The sequence below is a fragment of the Cetorhinus maximus genome, chromosome 2, assembly GCF_964194155.1.
Source record: "Cetorhinus maximus chromosome 2, sCetMax3.hap1.1, whole genome shotgun sequence".
Classification (NCBI taxonomy): Eukaryota; Metazoa; Chordata; class Chondrichthyes; order Lamniformes; family Cetorhinidae; genus Cetorhinus; species Cetorhinus maximus.
In genome coordinates, this window is record NC_135880.1 from 74,194,242 (window position 1) to 74,220,774 (window position 26,533).

Consider the following 26,533-nt stretch of genomic DNA (forward strand, 5'->3'; position numbering starts at 1 on the left):
CGGGCTCCAGATTATTCATGAAACTTCATCCACTGGCGGGATGAAGTTTCATGTCCGTTTTTAAAAAATGTAATAAATTTTAAGTGTTTATTATTAACATGTCCCATCTCGTGTGACATTGTCACATGAGGGGGACATGTTAATCATTTTAATATTTTTCTATTTTTAGACTTTTCTTACCTGTCAGTAAACTCCCTGAGACAGGACTTTGCCTCAGGGAGCAGTGCACTCTTTTGCACGCATGCGCGAAAGGGCGCACTTTGACAGACGGGGAATCCCTCCCCCCTTGCACAGGAAGTGCGAAGCGCATAGCACTTCCTGTCGGGCAGGCCGCTGGGCGGGCCTTAATTGGTCCACTCACTCAAAATGGCGGCGGGCCCCGTTTCATTGGCAGGGGTTGGCTGTCCGCCCGCCATCCGAGGGCAAAATTCTACCCGATATTTTTATTGTTTTGTGAATCTGAAAATTAAACCCCTCTGCTCTTCCATATCACCCACCCTTCCTTCCATTCAAAATATAATGTTTCCTTTCTTTTAACATCAAAATGTACCACCTCATTTACTGACATTTAATTACATTAATGTCAATTTTTGTTCATTCATAATTTATTAATTTTCTTTTGCCCTCAGGTTATTTACTGTGCCTCTTATTTTGTCATGTGTGTAAACTTGGATGACACTCCCTCTCATCCTATGTCCAAATCAATGATGTAAATAGTAAACAGAAGCAGTCCCTGAATAGAACCCTGTAGGATACTGCTACCCAATTGTTTCCAGTCTGTGCTTAACTCCTACACTTTGTTTCTTCCCTTTGAACCAATTGCAATCCAATTTCTCTTCTTCATTTTGAAATCGTTAATCTTCCCAAATATCCCATTGTGTTTTACCTTGTCAAAGTTCACATAAACCAGATCTACCAAACTTCCTGGTCCACCATATCTGACACTTCCTCAAAGAACATTTATCAGGCTTGTCAGGCATGATCTTCCTTTTTGAAATTCATGTCATCTGCTTCTGTTCAGCTAGACCTTTGTTAATTTCATCTTCAATTAAATATTCCAAAATTTTCCCCACCACAGTTAACGTAACCCTACAATTACCTGGATTTTCTGTTTCCCTTTTCGAAAATAAGTTTTACATTGGCCACTCGTCCTCTGGCACATACTCAGTTGACTGTGGGGCTAAATTTTACGGATGCTGCGGGGCATTTTTTTCTATTAAGGAGGCTAACCCAGTGCCTTCTCGCCCACCCCTGACACGGTCCCCGTAATACTGGCCTTAAATGGCCACTTAAGGCGGCCGAGAGTAGGAAGGCTGTTTTTCACCCAAGCTGATGAAATGGTGGGAAGGAAAGGGAGGTACGTTCTTTGGGGGAAATGCTCTGTGCGCATCGGGGAAACCCCCTTTGTACCCCACCTTTGTGACTCTCCGCCTGGACTCCAAAACTCTCGCCCCCATCTCCTCGTCCTCCTCCCTCTGGTGCCCGATCTCTCCCAACCGAAAAAGGGCAACTTAGCTGTCTCCAGCGTCCATGACACTTCTTCCTTGGGCTGTCTTTCAGTCCCAGCAGAGCCCATTATTCTCCTCATGGCATTGTTGGGACTGCAAAAGCTGCCAGCCAATCAGATTGGTTGGCAGTTCTCAAGGGCAGAACTTGCTTCTCCTGAGGGGCTAAAGGCTGACTCTCAGCCTATTAAGGCCACCTGTAATGTATTATTGCTGTGGAGTGGTCTTTTTTAAAGTAAGTCACTTTGCGACCAATGGGGCGGTCCCATCTTGCATTTAAATTAAATCAATATGTAAGCATTGGTTCTAGCATCATGAATCAAAACATTCAATATAAAGTATACTTTAGCCATAAGTACATTTCTAACAACTTCAGGGAAATACATATACCCTGAGGAGGTCATTTTTGAAAAACTTTCTGGCACTCACATTGTGACACTATTATTTCATTAACAAAATTACCAAAGTAGCAAAAAGAGATGTATTATTGCAACATCAATCCTAGTCTGCTAAAATATACTTTGAAATAAAAGCAGGGAAAACCCTACTTCTGTTTTTGCTGCCTTCTCTCATTTTTCCTATTCACTCTTGTATTCTAATTAACTTTTATTTCTAGCCAGTGTAATTCAAATTATTTATTCCAACCTTTTTATCTATCCAAAAATATGATTAAAACATTTTCCCAACTTTTGAGACTCCCATATTCCTCCTTGGAAGTGTGAGCAATTTTTACAACTCTGAAGGGCAGTCAATTTCTGTCCTAATTGCTCATTACTTCAAGTTCAATTCAGCTTATTTGAAAGTAAAATACTTAGATATTTTCTGAAGGCAATGAATGGCAGTAGGTTTAATGAAAAGTACATTTGGACATGGACAATAAAATTGCTGTTATTTTCAAATACAAAAGCTCTTTCAAGTAAAACAGGAAATTAAATGTATTGATGTATTATATGCAAATGGCTATAATTCTAGTTTGAGAAGTTTAACAGTTGCGCACTATTTATTAGTAGTTGGTCGTCAATAGTGACTGATATCAACACATAACAGAGTGGACTTTGCAATAGTATCCCGAATCGTATCAAGAATGAGTGGCTTAAAATATTGTTTGATTTGAAAATAAAATGCAACTTTTAGGGTATATATTGACCCGTAACTTCTTTGCTCTGGGCCAGTGTGTCTGAGAAGGTGGTAAGGGGAACCCCAAAGATGCACTGAGGAACCCCCTCACCAACGCGACCCCGCCCCCCCCCCGGCCCCCACACACCCTGCAAGTTCCCAGGTAAGGGTTGCACAGCAATTTCCCAGGAAGTTCAAACTTCCCTCGGGAAATTTTCACTGCACTGGGAACCATCTGATAATATGATTTAAATCGCAAACTTGGGATGGTTCCAACTGTCATACAGCAATAGTTACCCAGAAAATGTTAGAAGAATTAAGACCATTTCTAGCTTTTGGGTAACTATAGGACTGACCCCCAACCCCCACCGGACTCTCCCCATTCCCCCACTAACCCCCGACAACACCCGACCCCTCAGTGGACTACCCCATCCTTCCTTGGCCCAGCCCGATACTCCACCCCTCTCCACTTGGCCCAGCCCGACCTGACACCCACCAGCTGGTCTGAAACCACCCTGACCCCCTCCCCTGTGTTCAACCCAACCGTACCACCCCCCTACCACTGAGGTCTGACCCTACCACCCCCTCTCTTCTCCCCCCCCCACCCCCCCACCCCACCCCCACACCCCACCAAGTATACCCTTTATACTTACCTTCTTTCTGGCTTGTCAATGTGGTTGGATCTTTAAACATACCTGGTTTATGGTAGCTAGTGCAGTAAAAAAGGGGGTGTGGCTTACTTATCTTTGACTCTCTTGGACTTGACAATCGGCCACAGCAACCTGCTGTGCTGGAGTGACCTCACCTGGCCTGAGTCGGAAGGTCAGGTGAGATAGGAGCAGCAGGATTTCAAACTAAGAAAATAGGAGCAGAATGGCAATCCGACTCAGTTGCCACTTCACCGGAAGTTACGGGCAAATATTAGCATGAAATTTTTAGTTTGTTAAACTTCTTACCTGTAAACTGCAGAGGTGACTCCTTGGCATTTATGTTTGATATTGCACACTTAAAGCCATTTCTGCAACCCAACGGATAGTAGTTCACCATTTAAAAATGTTTAATTGCAGTGAATACATGGCATGGGCTTTTATGTATGTGATAGTCCCAGCTTGGTATCGCGATTACTATGGCGACAGGGCGATCTTTTTACCTGAAGTGATAAACTTAAGTGTGGTTAGCACCAAGAACACAGTATAAATCATACCTAATGGGACATGCTAATACCCTTTTTGTTCATGCCATACATTAAAAATGAATCTGGCAAAGTTGTGTAAAAGATTTAATCGTATGCTATATCCTTTTCATAGTTTGCAGTCTGGTTTCAATGTTGTTGTGATATCACAATTGCTAATTAGGTTTGCAGAATGTAGATTCATACTTGTAGCATTTTTACAAGTAGATTTTCAATAGAAAAATTGTTCCGCAAAATGTCACATTTCTGAAATATGAAAATATTTCATATTTGTTATGCCACATATAAAATTACACTGTGCCAGGAAGATATTTTTCTCTATGTTATTGGAATTTATTGTAAAATAGTGGTATCTGTGCCTGTGTGTGTATGTGACTTAATTGGATTAAAGGCAGTTGGCCTGAAGGCTTTGATGTTTTAGAAGAGAAGCCAGGGTTGAAATGTTAAGTTGGTAAACATAGAGGTAAATAAACAGACTAGATTGTTTTCAAAAGAGGGAGTGAAATGTGTCACTTGGCCAGGTGAAGTTTAGAAACAGTGTATTTGTTTTTCCCAAAGATTACTGGTAAAATTTAATGCTATGAGAGATTTTTATTATCAGAAAGATGAAGTCCAAAGACATAGTGAAACAATGGGAATTTACATTCAAAGGGGAAAATATGTGTAAAAGAGAGAAGGCTGTGTGTAAGGGTGGGCATTTTTAAGATCTAACAAGTGTGAAAAACCTTCAGCATCTATGCCTCAAGCTGCTGTTTTCAAAGAACTGAAGTTGAGAAAACCCACTTTGAAGAAGGGTCATATGGACTCGAAACGTCAACTCTGTTTTTTTCTCCACAGATGCTGTCAGACCTGCTGAGTTTTTCCAGCATTTTCTGTTTTTCTTTCAGATTTCCAGCCACAGTATTTTGCTTTTATCTCACTTTGAATTTAACTGGTTCAGGGTATCATGTTTCTTTGCCTGGGTCTTTTAAAAATGTGTCTTACTGTTACCTTAATGAAAGTGTAACTGGCTGAAGGATTTTCCCCTCAGCAATTTGGGGGCGGGACCTGCTCGCCGAGGAGTAAATGACGTGGAATGACGTCGGGAGGAACCCCTGATGTCATCCCGGTCCATTTAAATCTTCAGAAAACTCTTTCGAGTTACCAACAGTCACAGATTGCAACTTCTTTCGCGTACAATCACAGTTCTTGGTTTTTCCGGGAGTGGGACATGAACCCACAACCCTCTGATTCAGAGGCGAGGGTGCTATGAACTGAGCCACAGCTGACACCTCTAAATCTTCAGGAAGGCGGACAGACAGCAAAATCAACTGTCTGCCCGCTGACCTGTCAATGGCCAATTAAGGACATTGACAGTCTAATTAACCTTGTTAAAGACCCTGCCTGTCCAAGCTTAAGGCTGGTGGGCAGGCCAGGAGCCCCAGTGGGCTCCAGATTATTCATGAAACTTCCAAATCGCCGAGGGGAAAATTACATGGCATGACGTCGGGAGGAAACCCCGCCGTCATCCTGGGCCATTTAAGCTTTTAGGAAGGCGGGCGGACAGCAAAATCAGATGTCCGCCCACTGACCTGTCAATGGCCAATTGAGGCCATTGAAAGGCTAGTTAAGATAATTAAATACCTGCCCATCCAACCTTAAGGCTGGCGGACAGGCCAGGAGCCCCAGCGGGCTCCAGATTATTCATGAAACTTCATCCACTGGCGGGATGAAGTTTTATGTCCGTTTTTAAAAAATGTAATAAACTTTGTGTTTCTTATTAACATGTCCCATCTCGTGTAACATCGTCACATGAGGGGGACATGTTAATAATTTTAGTATTTCTCTATTTTTTGACTTTTCTTACCTGTCAGTAAACTCCCTGAGACAGGACTTTGCCTCAGGGAGCAGTGCGCTCTTTGACAGTTGGGGATTCCCCCCGCCCCCCGCACAGGAAGTGCATAGCTGCTGGGTGGGCCTTAATTGGTCCACCCACTCAAAATGGCGGCGAGCCCCGTTTTGGCAGCGGGGGTTGGCTGCCCGCCCGCCGCCAAGCCGGTGGGGCCCACTTGCCCATCGAGGGCTAAATTCTGTCCTGGGAGTCTGATTAAGTAGGGGATTTAGAAGTTATCATAGTAGCAATTTGTAGATCTATGTATGTGTTTAAAATCATTTCTCTTATTAATAAATGTTTAATCTAGTTTTGTAAAATCCTATAAGACTTGGTGGTTTTATTACTACTGAATTCAGGGCACTCATCTCGAAATTTATACAAATTGCAAAACAAATTGTGGCAGTCGTTTCAAGTTTCCCTTTGGGATTTGAACAACTCAGCATTTACCATCGGCTGTGCCATAACAATTGCTACATAATGTTTCTTGAAGTGCCCTCCAATGAGCTTGTGATAAAATTTGAATTTTACACTATGACATTTAATGCCTTTCTACACTGGGTAGTAAACATATACTTGAAGTAAAAGTATGCAGATTGTTAATGCACTTTTTTGTTAACTTTGGCGTAGGACAAGAAATGGGTTCTCAATCATGAAGATGTAACACTTGGAGAATTACTGGGCAAAGTAAGTGAGAAAAGGCTCTAACTTTTTTTTTAGTTAACTTGTAAATGTGTGCAATGGTGTATGTATATCATATCACTATAGGTAACAATTTTCTATTTAGTCTTTCAACTGCGCAGTTTCTTAGTACTTTGGTCTTGTTCTGATTAATAAAATTTAGTTTTAAACTTTTAAATGTCTCTTTTAGCTTGTTGAAAACTGTACCAAACCAAAGTGGCAGATAAGCAGTCAGGCAACTTGCTTCCAATCCTCTGCTTGTGCTGCTCTGTAGTAGGCCACCTGGAAATACACATGAGCAATGCTGGCGTGACTTCAGCAATCCCCAAAGTTTCTCTTCTATGCCTGTGCAAAAACCAATTAGAATCTCTTTAATTGTGGGACTATCGAGAATTGGCAGAGCTGAAAATTGCAAATCAAGATACTACCTGCCATACAGTATGGTGCAGTGTATTCTCACAGCAATCAGAGTATTTGTTATCATAGTGTTGAAAAAAAGAATAGCAAATTTCACCTTTTTTTGAAACAAAATGCTTTTAAAAAAGATATTAATCAGAGAAAGGTTAGCATCATGAAAGTAAAAGATTTGCACAATGGAAATAAATAGAATGGACATCTCGTTTAAAAATGGAAAATACTGCGAAAACATCTGTTAACATTTCAGGATTTCAGACCTTTGTTTAATATGTTATCACAGCTGCTACAGAGCTAACCATGGCTCTTAAGAGGTTAAACTCACAGGGTGCAGGGCTGACAAATGTAAATTAGGTTTCAGACCAGCATCCTGGAGACCAAAATAATTTGGCATTCCAGTGATCATTTACACTCAATGCTTTTTCCACAGCTGTATTCATTTAAATGCAACAATGATCATTGGCAACTTTGTCCTTTGTTCTTTGAGACAGTTTGGCTAAAATCTGAAAGTGAAGAGGACATTTTAAAGTTAGTGGCAGGGGAGTGGTCAGATCACAAAGCGCTGTAAGGAGCACGAGAGGTACAGAAGAGTGGAGTTAAGAAATTAGTTTTAAGTCAAACAAGATGATCCCATGAGGCAGTGTGGGATAGTGTGTTTATTATTTTTATATGATTACACAAATTAGTGGAAATAAATAAAACTGATAGAACGATTCTGTGTTTCCACCTTACTATAAACCAAAGCGACTTAGCTTTTTGCGCCAAGGCACATCTCATTAAGTATTTGTAGAGATTCAAGGAATGTACGTGCGCAAGACAAAGATATTTGGTTACAAGGGGTTTGGCTGTACACTGCAAAGTCACATTAACATACAGATAAATGAAGAACAGTGTGAATCAGCAGCAGTGCTCCACTGGCATCTCAGCAATACAGTGGCCTGCACTCACTCCCCCCTCATTTGTTCCTAAATTACTTCCCCCAGAAGACTGAGAAGTTGCATCAGGACAGAGAGGGAGTTTTGACACACAATTCCTGAATTGGCCATTCATTTGCCTCTCACAGAAACTATCGGGAAGGTGTGAGAATAATTCTGGCAGGAATATGTGTATGTGCTTTTGGGGCCTGCTAGCCTTTTCTTATTTTAGATATATCATATAACTTATTAAACTATATGTAACAGTTTGCATTGTCTCCTTTCTGATTTTTCATTCCTTTCATATGATGAAACCCCATCCCTTGTAGATATTTCTCCTTATTGATATACCAATATATTGAATCAGCAAAGAAATTCAGAATGCACTGTAATAAGATTTGGCGCTGGCAATAAACCTGAGAGAGACTTTGCCATGTTCTTGTGGAAGAGTGCCATGGCGAGACATTGCCAGGTTCCTGTGGGGGAGAGTGAGGCTGAGATATTGGCATATTCCAGTGGAAGAGCACCATGAGCAAGACATTGCCATGTTTCTGTGAGAGAGTGCCATGGCCAGAACATTGACATGTTTCTGTGGGAGCTTGCCTGAATTCTTTGGTTTGCAGTCAGTTGTTCTACTTCAGGGCAATCCTGTTTCAGCCATGTTCTGTGCATCAGACATTTGGAAATGGTTCAGCCCATCATAATTTGGCTGCTACTTTGGCTGAGTTGGTAGCAGTCTTCCCTCAGACACAGTGGTTGTAAGATCACTTCCTGCTTAATCCTGTTGTAAACTTTGCAATTAAAATAAGAAATAAGGAAGGAAAAGAAGAATTTCCTAGTTTATCCTGAAGGTCTACAAGAGATATCCTGCGCTCGTTGTCAAAAAAAATTATACCTGAAGGTGAGGACAGTGCTGATGATTGTCTAAGTATAATGCCAGATTATGCTTTGTGTAGTTGTGTATATTACTTGTATCTGCAGATAATTTTCCTATTCGTGGTGTAGGGGCCATATAAGAAGTGGGTATGCTATTCATCAAAAGGGATCTGGGAGCATCCTCATCCAGAAAATTAGTGAGAATGACTTAACATCAAAGCAGCATTTGACTGAATGTGGCATCGAACCCTAGGAAAACTGAAGTCAGTGGGAATCAGAGGGGGAAAGCTCTTGACTGGTTGGAGTCATACCTAGCACAAAGGAAGATGGTTGCGGTTCTTGGCGTCAATCGTCTCAGTTCCAGGACATTGCTACAGGAGTTCCTCAGGGTAGTGTCCTCAGCCCAACTGTCTTAGTTGCTTCTTCAATGACCTTCCCTCCATCATAAGGTCAGAAGTGGGGATATTCGTCGTTGATTGCACAATGTTCAGTACCATTTGCAATTCCTCAGATACTGAAGCAGTCTCTGTCCGTCTGCAGCAAGACCAGAAGAACATTCAAGCTTGGGATGATAAGTAGCAAGTAACACTCATGCCACACAAGTGTCAGGAAATGACCATCTCCAGTAAAAGAGAATCTTATCATCTCCCCATGACATTCAATGGCATGACCAACGCTGAATCCATCGTTATCAACATTCTGTGCGTTACCATTGACCAAAAAATTAACTGGACCAGTCATATAAATACTGTGGCTGCAAGAGCAGGGCAGGGGCTAAGAATTCTGTGGCGATTAAATCACCTCCTGACTCTCAAAAACTTTCCACCATCTACATGGCACAAATCAGAAATGTGATGCAGTACTGCCCGCTTGTCTGGATGAGTGCAGCTCCAACAGCAGGATAAAGCAGCCACTTGATTGGCACCTCATCTACAATCTTAAACATTCACTCCCTCCATCGCTGAGGCAGAGTGGCAGTAGTGTGTACCATCTAAAGGATGCACTGCAGTAACTCACCAAGGCTCCTTTCACAGCACCTTCCAAAACCGGGACCTCTACCACCTAGAAGCACAAGCGCAGCAGATGTATGGGAACACCATCATGTTCGTTAGAGTATACTGTAAAGGATGTATTAGCAGATCATTTGGAAATGCATAATATAATCAAGCAGAGTCAGCATGGCTTCATGAAGAGGAAATCATGCCTGCCAAATTCATTAGAACTCTTTGAGGAGGTAACAAGCAGGATAGATAAAGGGAAAACAGTAGATGTAATATATTAGGATTTCCAAAAGGTGTTTGATAAGGTACCACACATAAAGCTACTTAAGATAAAAGCCCATGGTGTTGGGGGTAGTATATTAAAATGGATATAGGATTGTCTAACTAATAGAAGATAGGGGTTTGGGATAAGGAGGGCATTTTCAGGATGGCAACCTGTAACAAGTGGAGTGCCACAGGGATCAGTGCTGGGGCCACAATTATTTACAAAATATATTAATCACTTGAATGAGGGAAATGAATGTACTGTCGCCAAGTTTGCGGATGACACAAAAATAGGTGGGAAGGCAAGTGATGAGGATGATACAAGGAGTCTACAGACGATATAGACAGGTTAAATGAGTGGGCGAAAACTTGGTAGATGGAATATAATGTGGGAAAATGTGAGGTTATGTACTTTGGCAGGAAAAATAGAAGAGCTGAATATTATTTAAATGGAGAAAGACTGTAGAAAGCTGCAGCACAGAGGAATTTGGGGGTCCTCATGCATGAATCCCAAAAAGCTAGCATACAAGTTCAGCAGGTAATAGGGAAAGCAAGTGGAATGTTGACCTTTATTTCAAAGGGAACGGAGTATAAAAATAGGGAAGTCTTGCTAAAATTATACAAGGCACTAGTTAGACCACACCAAGAATACTGTGAACAGTTTTGGTCCCTTTATCTAACGAAAGATATACTGGCATTGGATGCAGTCCAGAGAAGGTTCACTAGGTTGATCCTGGGTATGGAGGGATTTTCTTATGAGAAGTGATTGAGTTGGTTGGGCCTGTACTCATTGGAGTTTAGAAGAATGAGATGCGACCTTATTGAAACATATAAGATTGTTAGGGAGCTTGACAGGGTAGACTGAGAGGTTGTTTTCCCTTTTGGGAGAGTCTCGGACCAGAGGGCATAATCTCAGAGTAAGGGGGTGCCCACTTAAGACAGAGATGAGGAGGAATTTCTTCTCTCAAGAGGGTAGTCAATCTGTGGAATTCTTTATCGCAGAGGGCTGTTAAGGCTGGGTCGTTAAGTATATCCAAGGTTGAGATAGATTTTTAATCAGTAAGGGAATCAAAGGTTATGGGGAAAAGGCAGGAAAGTGGAGTTGAGGATTATCAAATCAGCCATGATCTCATTGAATGGTGGAGCAGACTCGATGGGCCAAATGACCTACTTCTGCTCCTATGTCTTTTGGTCTTATCACCTGCAAGTTCTCCTCCAAGTCACACACCATTCTGACTTGGAATTATATCACTGTTCCTTCATTGTCACTGGGTCAAAATCCTGGAACTCCCTCCCTAACAGCACAGTGGGTGTACCTACACCATGTGGACTGCAGTGGTTCAAGAAGGCAACTCACCACCACTTTCTCAAGGGCATTCAGGGATGGGCAATAATGCTGGCCTAGCCAGCAACGCCAACATCCTGTGAAAAAATGAAGTCCCTCACCAGTCTCTGCTGCAGGTCAACCTAGCACTGATGGGTTTGCGTGGGCACCCAATTCCAGTGGCACTAGAGATCACTGCAGTATCAAATTTTTATGCCTCCAGATCTTTTCACGGATGCACCAGGAATTTGTGCGGGATATCACAGGCGTCCACACATCGTTGCATCAGGAAGTCATCAATGCCTTGTTTAAAAGGGCTGGAAAGTTTGTGTGATCCTGAACTGATCCAGATAGGTTCGTAGGCTATCAGCTTTGCTTTGGGACCATTGCAGGCTTCCCACAAGTGCAGGACTTTATAGATTGCACACATGTGATCATCAAAGTTCCATCAGACCAGCTTGCACCCTTCATCATCAGGAAGGGCATCTATTCAATTAACGTTCAGTTGACATGCGACCATAGGAAATGCATCTGCAAATGTGTGCCTGTTTCCTGGGATGCAGTCATGATACATTTGTGCCCCAGCATTCCCAACTGCCACAGTTGTTCGAGCCTCTCACATGGCTCCATGATCCTTGATGAGGTACCCTCTCAAAACATAGCTGTTAACACCTATGAGGATGAGGAAGCTGAGGCACAACACAATCCCTGCAATGGCCCAATCCGAGTCACCAGAGAGCAGACAAGAGGCCTTATCAAAATCAGATTCCTGGACCATTCAGTTGGAGCTCTGCAGTTTGAGTCAGTGAGAGTCTCCAGTATCATAGTTTTTAGTTGCGCTTTTCACAATCTCGTGCAACAAGGGTTGGAGGCCTTGCATCCAGACGAAGTGCAGAGACTGACTCTTCCTCTAACGAGAGGATATAGTGGAGGAGGCTGAGGAAGCAGGATGACATCATGAGGCACCTGAACCTGAAGTCAGAGCCCTGGAGACTCGTGCTAAGGAAATTCATGAAAACCTTATTCACAGTTGATTCCTTCATTCATGAGGTTCCTGAAATGTCACACATAGAACAGCCACTGGTAATGTCTCCCTGACATCTCCTAAGATTTCATCAGTCTCTCCATGTCCATGCCCATGAAGATGGCCATACAACAACATTACCACCATAGGCATATGCTTAAAGGGACAAGATCTGTCATCTCCATTTAGAGGCCAGAAGAAAATGAATAACACAGAAAGATAACATCCATCATAACTTAATTATGCTCTGTAGCTAAACATTAACATTAAAGGCATAAACATCCTTGCCAAAATGGTGCAACTAAGTGATCCTCTAAAATTGTTTTTGATTGCTATGATGAGGTGCAGCCTCTGCATCTGCAGCTGAGCAGGAGCCAGGCTGCTAGACATGCTGAGATCACCTTGGCAGCTGTCTTCTGGGTCCCTGAGGCCTTGAAGGTCCTCGCATATGCTGATGGACTCTCTTATCAGAGTAGATGCCTCCTTTGTGATCTCATCGACTGGAAGCAGTCAGGTCACTGGCAGAGGGGGAAAAGATGCAACTGTCCAACTAGGGAGCACCATGCAAGAAGCCTTCAGATCTCAGTCCGCAGTTTCTCCATCCACATGGTATGTGATGGCACCTGCCCGTATATCAGAGTAAGAGGTTGACTCGGATGGGACTCTAAGCTCAACCCTTTTGCCAAGCTACTGCTACATTGAGCTCATGGTCAAAGTGATGGTATTCAGGTCTGAGTGCATATACAGCAGCCACTGAGTGATCTGCTGGATCCAGCTTTCCATGTCAGTTGCCAATGGAGGAAGCCATGCACTCAAACACTTGAGACATAGTCACATGGTCTCGATGGACTCCTCCATCGTCCTGCCTCTGGCAGTTCCGCCAAAATGCTCCCATGTTCTTCGCTGCAACTTCAGCTGGTTCATTATGGCCGACACCAGAGGCCCGTCATCAGCTTGGTCCTGCAAGGTCCTGGCCTCCAGCACTCATCTGACTGTCATGACTCTCAACTGTTACGACTCAACTATCAAAGCCTCTGTCAGTTGCTTCTGCATGTCGATTATGTGCTCACCAGCTTGTGATCCAGAGCTATATCGTGAACACTTTCACACTGAGGTGGAGGTATCCACACTGGCGATAATCCAGGGGAAAATTGTGACACTGCATTCTCTGAGGTTTGGGCGCTCTCCTCCCAGAGGTGGAATGCAGGGCTTCAGCTGAGGCAACTACATGTCCTTTTGGGGTCCTGACGCCTGCATGAAGAAACACAAACAATTAGTTTAAAAATCTTGGCAATCACTTCTCCCATTCATATGTGTTGCACACCTCCTTTATGTCTGAAGGGTTAGGGGTCCACAGCTTCTAACCTCTGCTGCAATCTTCCACCAGGGTTCCTTGGTGATGCATGACAGCCTCTTCTTTCCATCTGCTGGAAACAACATGTTGCACCATTTCTGGGCTGCTTGAAGTAGAACTTGCAAGGAGGCATTGCTGCAATGTGGGGCCATTCTTTTTGAGATCTTTGCCATTCCCAAGCTTTATGATTCTTATACAAACATAGGAATTAGGAACAGGAGAAGGCCATTTGGCCCCTTGAGCCAGCATCACCATTCAATAAGATCATGGTTGATCTGATTGTGGCCTCAATGCCACTATCCTGAACTCAAGGATTTATCCACCTCTGTCTTAAAAACATTCAATGACCTTGCCTCTACTGCTCTCTGGGGAAGAGAGTTCCACAGACTCATGAACCTCTGAGAGAAAAAAAATTCCTCCTTATCTCTGTCTTAAATGGGGGACCCCATATTTTTGATCTGTGTCCCTTAGTTCTCGTCTCTCCCACAAGGGGAAGTATCCTTTCAGCATCCACTTTGTCAACCCCGTCAGGATCTTGCATGTTTCAATAAGATCACCTTTCATTCTTCTAAACCCCAATTGATGCAGGTCCAACCTGTCCAACCTTCTCATCTGCCTTCAGAGACTGACTGACTAAAGTTTTTTGTGCATCACCCTTTCAAAAGCTTTTGCTTTGCAACTGAAGGCTGATGCAATTATGTGCATTAAGGCTGATATGTACTTTCCAAATGCCAGACAGATGCACAGAAATCACTGCAGTCAGGTCTGACTGGCAGTTGAAAATGGCACTAGACCATGTGAAGTCAACAGCCGTATCCATGTTTTCCACCATCCGGCCCACATGTTTTCCACCATCCGGCCCACCTGTTTTCCCATGATTCAACGGGTTCCGCACATGAAAAGCTTTAATTGGTCAACCGCCATATCACTTTCGGCCAGCTGCTTCTGCTCCAAGCATCGTTGCCACTTCTGGGTGCACCGTTGGCACCAGCATCACTCTGATCGAATTTCACCCAGTGTTTCAAGTTGATATCCTTTCACTTTTTACCTCTTTCTCTCCTTGTCCCTGGTTCTGAAGTAAGGTAATGGAGCTGAAATGTTAATTCTGTTTCTCTCTTTTTCTGACCTGGTGAGCATTTCCAGCATATTCTGTTCTTATTTCAGATTTCCAGCATCCGCAGTGTTTATTTTCAGCAAGCAATTACAATACTGGTTCTCCATCAGGAAATGCATGATCAGACATTCTTCAAATCCGAGGCTCTGATGGTCATTCTGTTTATAAAGAATGTTCAAATACCAACCATCCTTGCCAATATATGGAATCCAGGTTGCATGTTGCAGGACAAGGGCACTGTGCATTTAGTTTGGAGCCTGCTGCTTGTGTTTCTTTGCTGATTTCTCATGCGTGTAACAATGGAAGCTCATTTCCATTCTCAAGGGATTAAGTTAGGAACAGTGAAGGTTGTACATAGTAAGGGGAAGGACCAGATTCATTTGACTAAAAAGGCTTTTTTCATCCCCTACTTTTATTCTAGATCGTGTAAGATTTCAGATTCACTCAGCCCTTATTGTAATGTCTACCACTTCTACTAGCATGCTGAGTAATAGGTAACTTCATAAAAAAGGTTTTTATCAGCAAGAAATTATGGCAGCATCCTTATTTCTTTTTCAAAGTAGTTTCTAAGGTTCAGTCAGGCATAAGTCAGGAGTGTGATGGAATATTCCCCACTTGCCTGGTTGAGTGCAGCTCCCACAACACTCAAGCTTGACACCATCCAGGACAGAGCAACCCACTTGGTTGGCATCACATCCACAAACATTTACTCCCTCCGCCGCCAACACACAGTAGCAGCAGTGTGTACCATCTACAAGATGCACTGCAGGAATTCAAGTCTCCTTAGACAGCACCTTCCAAACCCCCGGCCACTACCATCTAGAAGGACAAGGGCGGCAGATAGCTGGGAACACCACCACCTGTAAGTTCCCCTTCCAGTCACTCACCATCCTGACTTGGAAATATATTGCCGTTCCTTCACTGTCGCTGGGTCAAAATCCTGGAACTCCCTTCCAAACAGCACTGTGGGTTTACCTACACCACATGGACTACAGCGGTTCAAGAAGGCAGCACACCACCACCTTCTCAAGGGCAACTAGGGATGGGCAATAAATGCTGGCCCAGCCAGTGAAGCCCACATCTCATGAATGAATTTGAAAAAAGGTTTCTTAGAATATTTGCCTTTTTTTCCTCACCAAGGCACAGTGAATATTGGGAAATTTTGGGGGTCAGAGTGCATGCCTGTCAAGGAACTTAGCTGTAAGGAAGAAAATCAGCTTCCTTTTTAGGCAGTTGCTCTAACCCAATATTCATTGTATCTGGGTGAAGATTTAGGAAAATTTCACCTATAAATTCCAGATTAGCAAAAATAAGTTAATGGTTATGGTACATTGTTAATTTATCTGTTAAATTAATAATGTAACTTTATCGAGTAATACTTCAATTTACATACCATCTGTTGTACTACTACTTACAACTTCATAACATTAAAATTAGTCGTTTGGTAGGACAGAACATGAGTATTGCTGTAAAAAGAGACATTATTTGTTGAAGCTTTTCATCTTGCACTCAGGCATTTTCTTGCGAATTGCCCCAATGTCACGGGAATCAACAAATTTAGACTGCCTAAGAAGAGAGTGCTGATTGGTTGGCAGGTGGACTCTGATTGATAGAGGCATTGCCATGGAGAATGCACCAGTTTATGGTGACTGACAGTTAACTGCCAAACATTGTTTGAAATTTAAACCAGGCAGCTTGACTCTCATTGGTCAAGACATTACCCTGGAGAATGAACCAGCGAATGGCTGTCACTTATTTTGTTTAGCTGAAACAGCACAATGTGTGTACTTGTTCTTTCTGTCTGCAAAGAACAGGACTTTATTACAGCTCCTCACACCCCGCTTCCTGTAAGGACTCCATCCCATTCTCTCAGTTCCTTCGCCTCCGTCGCATCTGTTCTGATGATGCTACCTTCAAAAACAGTTCCTCTGACATGTCCTCCTTCTTCCTTAACCGAGGTTTTCCACCCACGGTCGTTGACAGGGCCCTCAACCGTGTCTGGCCCATCTCCCGCGCATCCGCCCTCACGCCTTCTCCTCCCTCCCAGAAACATGATAGGGTCCCCCTTGTCCTCACTTATCACCCCACCAGCCTCCGCATTCAAAGGATCATCCTCCGCCATTTCCGCCAACTCCAGCATGATGCTACCACCAAACACATCTTCCCTTCACCCCCCGGCGGCATTCTGTAGGGATCGTTCCCTCCGTGACACCCTGGTCCACTCCTCCATCACCCCCTACCCCTCAACCCCCACCTACGGCACCTCCCCATGCATACACAAAATATGCAACACCTGCCCCTTCACTTCCTCTCTCCTCACCGTCCAAGGGCCCAAACACTCCTTTCAAGTGAAGCAGCATTTCACTTGCATTTCCCCTAACTTAGTCTACTGCATTCGTTGCTCCCAATGCGGTCTCCTCTACATTGGAGAGACCAGACGTAAACTGGGCGACCGCTTTGCAGAACACCTTCGGTCTGTCCGCAAGAATGACTCAGACCTCCCTGTCGCTTGCCATTTTAACACTCCACCCTGCTCTCTTGCCCACATGTCTGTCCTTGGCTTGCTGCATTGTTCCAGTGAAGCTCAACGCAAACTGGAGGAACAGCACCTCATCTTCCGACAAGGCACTTTACAGCCTTCCGGACTGAATATTGAGTTCAACAACTTTAAATCTTGAACTCCCTCCTCCACCCCCACCCCCTTTCCGTTTCTTCCCCCTCCCTTTTGTTTTTTCCAATAATTTATATAGATTTTTCTTTTCCCACCTATTTCCATTATTTTTAAATCTATACCTTTTATGCCCTTTTGGTCCTATTTCACGCCACCCCCACTAGAGCTATCTGTACCTTGCGTGTCCTGCTATCCTTTCTTAATTAGCGCAATGTGGCACATTTGCGTGTACTGTAAGCTACATATATATGTACACAGGGCCCTGTTCTTTGCAGACAGAAAGAACATATACATGTACTGTGCCTGTTTCAGCTAAACAAAATAAGTAACAGCCATTCCCTGGTTCATTGGTCAAGACATTGCCCTGAGGAATCAGAGTTGAGCTGCTTGGTTTAAATTTCAAACAATGCTTGGCAGTTAACTGTCAGTCGCCATCAACTGGTGCATTCTCCATGGCAACGCCTCTACCAGTCAGATTTCACTCGCCTACCAATCAGCACTCTCTTCTCATAGAGTATAAATTTATTTTTGTCTCCTGACACGGGCATTTTCTTGCGAATTTTCCTGATGCTTGCAAAATGAAAAGCTTCGACAAAAATTCTTTTTCTCTGTAATATAAAAATTATATTTCAGCAACACAGGAATTAAGAATACATTCTCACAAGAAAAATTACAGGCAGAAAAATGTCCTGTATTTGCTTTACTAGGATGGTTTAATCAAATAGGTATCTGTTTATGATTACATTAAATGTTATACTTTTCAGGGTAATTTTGGCGAAGTTTTCAAGGGAACACTCAAAGATAAAACTCCAGTAGCTGTAAAAACATGCAAAGAAGATTTGCCACAGGAGCTGAAAATTAAATTCTTATCAGAAGCAAGGTAGGTTTTATACATTGAAAGTGCACAGAAAAGAAAATTGCATTTACATTTATGGAAGTGATTTTCTCTTTTCCTTCATGCTGACAAACTTGAATGTGAGTGAACCTATTCATCAAAAGTTATGCTGAAACAAGATCATGTACATTTCTTCAAATCTACAAGGTTGGGTATTGAAGAGAAAAAGATTTATTCTTGTTTCCTTTCCCCTTTCTGTATCATGTTTCACTTCAAAATCATCGTCTGTGGCAAAGATGGTTGGGTGAATGAGACATATGATTGCATCAGGGCTTATAATATGAGATGACTCTGTTCTTGGGTTAAAATCAATGTGGTTTATGTTTGAAACTGGGTAATATATCTGTTGGTGATCATTGTTACTGCTGTAAAAAGCATAACAATAAATAGTAATACCGGTTACAAATTTCATATCTGCCCTAGATGTTCTCTCAGGTGAAGCATCTCTCCCGTAATGGGAATCCACATGCTTACCATCAGAAGTTTGCTTTCATTATTCAATATTTAGATGAAGTTCTGGGCGTAGGATTGAGACCCATTTGCTATCTGGACTGAATATCATAATCCTCCTCACGCTTTCTCATGTGAAAGATAGAGTGGTCAGCAATTAAGTGAGATGCGGCTGACATAAATTGCCAAGATGCTATATTTTACAGTCATCAAGTTAAGAAACAGTCATAGAAAACCTCACCTTGCTTCAAATTAACTATAGTCCCTTCTTCTAATGGAGGGAAGAATAAATAACAACACAATGTGATACTTGGCTCACTGAAACTATATTTTGGTCAGCTCTGTTACTAAAACAGAGGAAAGCTTTCTCAGGCCTGATCACTTGTGCTAAGGTAAATTTGCCTAGGCCTTGCTGTCCTCTCTCAACAGAACATAGCATTTGACCTCAAACATGTTTTTGTTTCCTCTCCCTTTTTAGGGAAGTTTTGTAGTGCAACCCCTGGCTCCTTCCATATTTAGAGGTTTGCCACAAGTTCTACCAGTTAAGCCTGCCACTTCTCCCTTTTGCTTGTGGACTCTCTAGCCTAGAAATTTATTGGCACTATGCAAATTTAACAGCTGGAAGCTGGGCACCTAAGCCTCCAATATGGTGGGCTGTGTGTGCACGTATGTATTCATCCCAGAAATGCCTCACTCGCCATATTGCTAAAAACTCCTGCGCTGGCATCCACGATCCATGCCTGAAACTGGTATTAGGCCCTTTGTGTGTGTGTGTGTGTGTGTATGTTATAGGACTTGGCATCTGTTTCAGCCCCACTTTGCAAAATTTGTTAGCCACTGAGCACATTATACAGTACTTATTGTATAATGTCCACATTAAGTACATGGGCTGCTACTGGTCACTGCTAGCCTCAGTCCTGATTGTCCCAATTCTGACACAATCTCATTTACTATTCCTTCAATTTAATTCATGCAGTTTTCAGTGTTATTCCAGTACACTGAAGCTGGATGATTCACAAGGAAGATTCTACATTCTTATGTCATAGGACAGGTAATATTCAGACAGCTAGTTTTCTTGATTTGACTACACATCACCTCCCATTTCCAGCTTTGGCTGCAAGCTGGATTTTAAACTATTGCAGCCTCAATTTCACTTGAATGTAAGACTGCAGAATAAATCAAAACTGAATCCTTAAATTGTTAAAAATACTGAAATGCAATGCCATCTTTTAAAAGCCATCATTAAATTGAATGTTACTGGGCAAGAAATGAATGGAATGTTCACATAGGTGAGCTGCAGATGTATTCTGTTTTGATGCATATGCGAACCTCATTGAGAACTACAAAATAAATTACATCTAGAATATAAAAGTTAAAAAGTGTCAGCCTTGAGGTTCACTACCTCAAACATGAAAGTGTGAGACTTGTGCTTTTTATGTAAGATTGTCAGATTGTTCGAAAAATCAATTTTCTCTTGTTTTTGGTTTAAACTTTTTTTTGCATTTCTATCTTCACTGTTACTGGAATTTCTGGTATGTGTTTGTATCAGGTTTGTATTGGAGTACCATGAAACATGCAAATCTTTAACAAGCTTCCTGTGAATAAATATCTTTCACTTTTAAACAGGATACTCAAACAGTACGATCATCCAAACATTGTCAAACTGATTGGTGTCTGTACCCAAAGGCAACCCATTTACATTGTTATGGAACTCATACCAGGTAACATGCTTAATTGCATCAGTTTGATTGTTGATACGTATTTAACTCTAAAGTGTTAACCTAGCAATGTATTTAAAATGCTTCCCAGCCATCAAACACCAGAAAGCAAATAGTCTTTGCAATGTGCAGTGTTTCTAATAAGATGTATGCTTTACCTTCTGTGAAATCTCCCATTACATTTTAAGTAGTTGTGTAAAATATATTTTGAGCAGACAGGCCACAGAAGATGAAGCATGTGGCAAACGAGGTTAAAGTGAAACAACGTTAAGTGAATCAACATCAAGTGAATACTTAGTGTAGGTTCATTAATAGTAAGAGGATTGTCAAACTAGGAAGGTGCTGCTAAGATGAAAAGGGCAAGCTTGTAATTCATATTCAAGGAATGGCAGAGCTGAGCATTTTACCTCCATTGTGAAAGTCGAGGCATATATGGAAATTGTGGAGAGATCAGCGGTGTTTTTCAACAGTAACCATTCTATGATTGCATGATTCTGAGAGTTGTTGGAAGTTATTCAAAGAGACTGATCGTAAAATAAGTTGATAAAACTTAAGATCAGCAAATCATTAGGCCCAAAGGCAACCCATTTACATTGCTATGCAGCTCATACCAGGTAATATGCTTAAGTGAAACAAAAACAGAATTACCTGGAAAAACTCAGCAGGTCTGGCAGCATCGGTGGAGTGCATCAGTTTCATTGTTGATACACATTTAGCTCTAAAATGTTAATCTGGCAATTTATTTAAAATGCCTCCCAGCCATCAAATACAAGAAAATAAATTTGTTTTTAACTGAGCAGCAAAAAATGCAGTCTTTGCATGTGTAGTGTTTCTACTTATTAAGATGTATACTCTGCCTTTTGTGGAGACTCTCATTACATTTTAAGTAGTTGCGCAAAATATATACTATGCAAGTATAGGGAAATCAATGGCAGCCTATTCAAATTGCAACTTGACAAAAAATTGAATGTTGGTTATCTTTTTAATAAGTCAAATCTTAACTTGGAATATGTCCGTTTTTTTACCATTGACAGTGGTAGTATCAAAAAAATGCTGAATATTATATTCAGCTGTAGAGATATGCTATGCCAGTGGAAAAAAGTATTGCGGTTTAATTCTTTTTTCAGCATTTCTCTCAATGCCATTGTTCAAGGTTAGAAAGAGGAGTCAATCTGTAAGACTATTCTGTCATTTAATTCTGTATTTTTGTTACATTTTATGCATTGTTCTGTACAGTGCAATGCTGTTCAAAATGCACAGTTGTTCCATGGATCGACCGTAATATCGGATCAAAATTGAAACTAATAAGAGAAGCATTTAGAACTTACAAGGCAAATGATGAAAAAGAAAGTAGGAATAAATGTATAAAAATATTGAAGAAAGCGTCAAGAGGTATGGGGAGAGAGTGGGAGTATGGCGTTGAGATAGAGGGTCAGCCGTGATCATATTGAATGGCAGAGCAGGCTCGAAGGGCCAAATGACCTATTCCAGCTCCTATTTTATGTTTCTAGCTACAAAAATGAAGATTAGAAAGGCTAAGGAGAATAAGAAAAAAATTACCACAATGGAGAGCAATGGAAGGCTCTCCCATACAGTAAATCCTCACTTAAAAGTTGTGGTTGCCTTCGTGAAAATTGCAGCTTTAAATGAAACAACTTTAAATGAATCATAGATTCCCATAGGAATCAATGTCAGAGCTAGAGTTAGGTTTCTGCAGACATTTTGGGGAAAAAAATCAATGTACAAGTTTAAATACTGTGCCATACATGTGCAGCACTGTGCATTCCTAGCTGAAATAAGTTGCAAGATAAAATAAATCACTAAACATAAAAGAAATACAATATGCAATACTATTAAATTCTTTCAAAATATTACCATACAGTAAGCCCTCATTTTAAGTTGTCCTGATTTAAATTGATTCACTCTAAAGTGGTGTTTGCTTTAGGTCCTGTGTTTCGTGTTTCCGGCATAAATTTCCGATTTCTGGTATAAATTCTTTTCTTGTGTCATCGAGTTTCGTGCATCATCACACAGCGCACATCGGCTCCCTTTGTGCAACATTGGGTCCTGTCAAGTTGACACCATTGTTAGTAGTGTGGTATATGAGGCAACGATGATCTTTTTAAAAAAAAAGAGGCATCCAAAGCCAAAGTTTATTAAGTTGTGGAGTTTTGCTGCGGGTTAGACTTTTAAATCATTTATAAACATGAGTGAGAAACGCCCAGTAAGTTCTGGTAGTGTGCCTGCTGCGGCAAAGAAAGCAAGAAAAGCCATCAGCTGAGCAGCGAAATTGGATATTTTAAAATGTCTTGAGGCTGGAGAATGAGCAGTCAGTATTGCTAGAGTGTATGGGATACCCCCTACTGTGCAACAGCCAGGTCTACCCCCAAGTCAACATGCCCAGTATCAAGGCTCTAAATCACTCAGAGCCACCTTCACTGAAACGCTTTAGGGATGTCCTCTAAGCATCCCTGAAGAGATAAAACATCTCTCTAACCCATCAAGCTGAGTGGAAGCAAGTCACCTCCGAACTGGAGGGACTACCTAAGAGAGAGAGAGAGAGAGTCTGGTGAGTGTTATCTAATTTTAATTTTTACAGGATTTCTTTTATATTTAGTGATTTATTTTATTTTGCAGGTTATTTCAGCTAGGAATGCACATTACAGCACACATATAGTACTGTATTTCAACTTGTACATTGGCCAGGATTTTCCCCTCGGTGATTTGGGGGCAGGGCCTGCTTGCCGAGGAGAAAATGACGCAGGATGACGTCGGGAGGAATCCCCGACATCATCCCGGGCCATTTAAATCTTGAAGGTGGGCGGACAGCGAAATTAGCTGTCCGCCGGCCGACCTGTCAATGGCCAATTAAGGCCATTGACAGACTCATTAAGATAGTTAAATGCACTGCCTGGCCAACCTTAAGGCTGGCGGGCAGGCCAGGAGCCCCAGTGGCCTGTAGATTATTAATGAAACTTCACCCACTGGCGGGATGAAGTTTCATTACCGTTTTGTAAAAATTTAATAAATTTTATGAGTTTATCATCAACATGTCCCATCTCGTGTGACATTGTCACATGAGGGGGACATGTTAATAATTTTAAAATGTCTCTATTTTTTGACTTTACTTACCTTTCACGAAACTCCCTGAGACAGGACTTTTCCTCAGGGAGCAGTGTGCTCTTTTGCGCGCATATGTGAAAGAGCGCACTTCGACAGTTGGCGATCCCCTACCCCCCACCCCTACCCCTCCGGAACAGAAAGCGCATAGCGCTTCCTGTTGGGCAAGCCGCTGGGGGGGCCTTAATTGACCTACCCACTCAAAATGGCGGTGGGCCCCGTTTCAGCGGTGGGGTTCAGCTGCCCGCCCGCCAAGGGCTAAATTCTGCCCATTGCTTTTTTCTGGGTCAGAAATGTCTGGCGGAACCTAACTCTAGCTTTAACATTGATTCCTATGGAAAACCATGATTCACATAGGGCAGAATTTTTCCGTCATCAGGCGGGTGCACACCTGACCCGAACGGGAGAAAAATAGTGCGTGATTGTGCACTCGTGAGATATTTCGGTCGGTGATGCGCGCAGGAGGTGGCAGCGTGCCTGCCAACAATTAAGAGATCTATTAAGGCCCTTATTCAACTAATTGAATTGAATTTTTCATTTATGGTTGGCAGGCGGGCGAATAGGCCAAGCAGCATTTGCATTTTTTGCAAAATCTCATCCACGAGCAGGATGAGGTTTCGACCATTGATTTTTAAAAAAATGAAAACTTTTAAAACTCAATTTTAACATGTCCCTGCTCATGTGACAGAGTCACACGAGGGGACATGTTTTCCTTAATTTTCCATTCTTTATCTTTCATGTCAAAAATCATCAGCTCCCTGAGGCAGCTCTGTGCCTTCAGGGAGCTTTCAATGAGCACACCCGTGTGCATGCACTGACCTCCACGCTCGCCCTCCCCCCCAGGCTGTGCTGAGCATTTCAGCGCGTGATTCACGCTGCCTGCCTGTTAATTAGCCAGCCAGCGTGAAATTGCGGTTGGGGCCCAATCACGGCTGGCCATCAGTTTTGCAGCCGCTCCCGGGCCCGCCCAACGAGGTAAAAATCTTGCCCATAAAATTGATTCACTTAAAGTATCAATTTTCAGGAACGCAACACAACTGGCAGAGAGGACTTTACTGTACAGTACTTATCTCAGTACTTTAAGATCAGGCTGGTCCAACCAGATTGTGGCCCCCGGAGCCATTGAGCCTATCAGCAGCAAATGTGGGCGAGGAATGCCCTGTGATTGGAGGAGCAGCTCCTTGCAGAACCTTCAACTTCACTTAACCTATCTGACTGGCATTTTGAACAGTGGCTCCAAGAGCGACATAGAATGGCTCCGGGGGTCACAGTCTGGCCTGCGGACCATGGGTTGGACAAGGCTGCTGTAATTTGTTTGGGTGTTTACCCATCAGAATTCAATTGCTGTCTGATCTCTACATGTTCAAGGTACTTTATTTTATATCACAAATGATATGCCATCTAGAAAAAGAGAGGCCGGTTAAGCCAGGAAATTATAGACCAGTCAGTTTAACTTCAATTTTAGGTAAACTGAGAGTTTTATAACTTGGGCTGGCATTGCTCAGCATTTAGTGAAAGATTGCTAATTGGGCAAGTTGGCATGAATTTCTATAAGGCAGATCATGGCCAGAATTTTCCCGTCGGCGATTTGGGGATGGGGCCCGCTCGATGACGGGAAAATGATGCGGGATGACGTCGGGAGGAACCCCCGACGTCATCCCGGTCCATTTAAATTTTTAGGAAGGCGCGCGGACAGCGAAGTCAGCTGTCCGACTGCCGACCTGTCAATGGCCAATTGAGGCCATTGACAGGATAATTAAGATCATTAAAGATCCTGCCCGTGCAACCTTAAGGCTGGCAGGCAGGCCAGAAGCCCCAGCGGGCTTTTGATAAAACATGAAACCTCGTCCACTGGCGGGATGAGGTTTCATGTTCGTGTTTAAAAACTTTAATAAAGTTTCAGTGCTTCTTATTAACATGTCCCATCTCGTGTGACATTGTTACATGAGGGGGACATGTTAATAATGTTTCTCAGTCTTAGTCTCAGGGAGCAGTGTGCTCTTTCGCGTGCATGCGTGAAAGAGCGCACTTTGACAGTTGGGGAATCCCTCCCCCCCCCCCCCGGCACAGGAAGTGCATAGCGCTTCCCGTCGGGCAGGCCGCTGGGCGGACCTTAATTGGCCTGCCCACTCAAAATGGCGGCTGTCCGCCCGCCGTCGAGCCTGTGGGGCCTGCCCGTCCACCAAGGACAAAATTCTGCCCATGATTCAGCAACTTTACAGAAAGGATAAATAATGGAAACACAGTGGCCGTGGTTTATTCAGATTGCCAAAAGCATTTGATCAGGTGCCCATGAGAGATTTACTAGATGTATCAGATCAAAGAGTTAACAAATGTAAAAAGGCATTTTGCGAAATATATCTCAAGTTTTATATAAAATTTCCAAACTCTGTCAGGCTGCTAAGAGATCCGTTATACATTTTTAAAATAAACCCATTCTCAGCAACCTGAAGTCCGCTCATATTTGTACTGCTGCTGTGTTGGCCAGTCTTTCCAAATCAAGTCCAGTATGGTTCAATCCACCCACCTGCTGTGACCTGTTGTTGGCTGAAGTTTCTTTGATTTTGGAAAAAGGCTGGAGAGTTCAGCTTTGCACTTAAGCTATTATGAAATGTTGAATTTTTAATTGAGAGAAAGGTGATAACAATGCAAGTAACATTATTTTATTTATGTAGATAATTCAAAAAGCATGATTCTTCGAATTTTTTTTGTTAGGTATTAATATCCAAATGTCATAGTTCAGGCTTTACTCAATGATCATACGTTGCCCTCTAAGTCAGAAGGTCATGGGATTCAAGCCCATCAAGCAATAATTTAGCCTGTACTTCAGTGCAGAACTGAGAGAATGCTGTATTGTTAGAGGTCATTAGGTCATAAGAAACAGGAGTAGGCCATTCGGCTCGAGCCTGCTCCATCATTCAATAAGACCCTGGCTGGTCTGATTTGGCCTAAACTCCGCCTTCTTGCTTGGACCCTCAGAGCCCTTGACTCCCTTGTAGACCAAAAATCTGCCTAACTTTGCCTTGAATA

The 26,533-nt window shown here is 42.5% G+C and overlaps 1 protein-coding gene across 1 annotated transcript in view; it reads left to right on the forward strand.

Annotated features, from left to right (window-relative positions):
• The window catches only part of fer (fer (fps/fes related) tyrosine kinase), a 423,137-nt gene that overhangs the window by 263,704 nt on the left and 132,900 nt on the right, over positions 1–26,533 (forward strand). Inside the window, exons 13-15 of the mRNA XM_078566022.1 lie at positions 6,314–6,370; positions 18,085–18,200; positions 20,292–20,386. Coding sequence (XP_078422148.1) covers positions 6,314–6,370; positions 18,085–18,200; positions 20,292–20,386 — 268 coding nt within the window. The remainder of the gene's footprint in view (positions 1–6,313; positions 6,371–18,084; positions 18,201–20,291; positions 20,387–26,533) is intronic.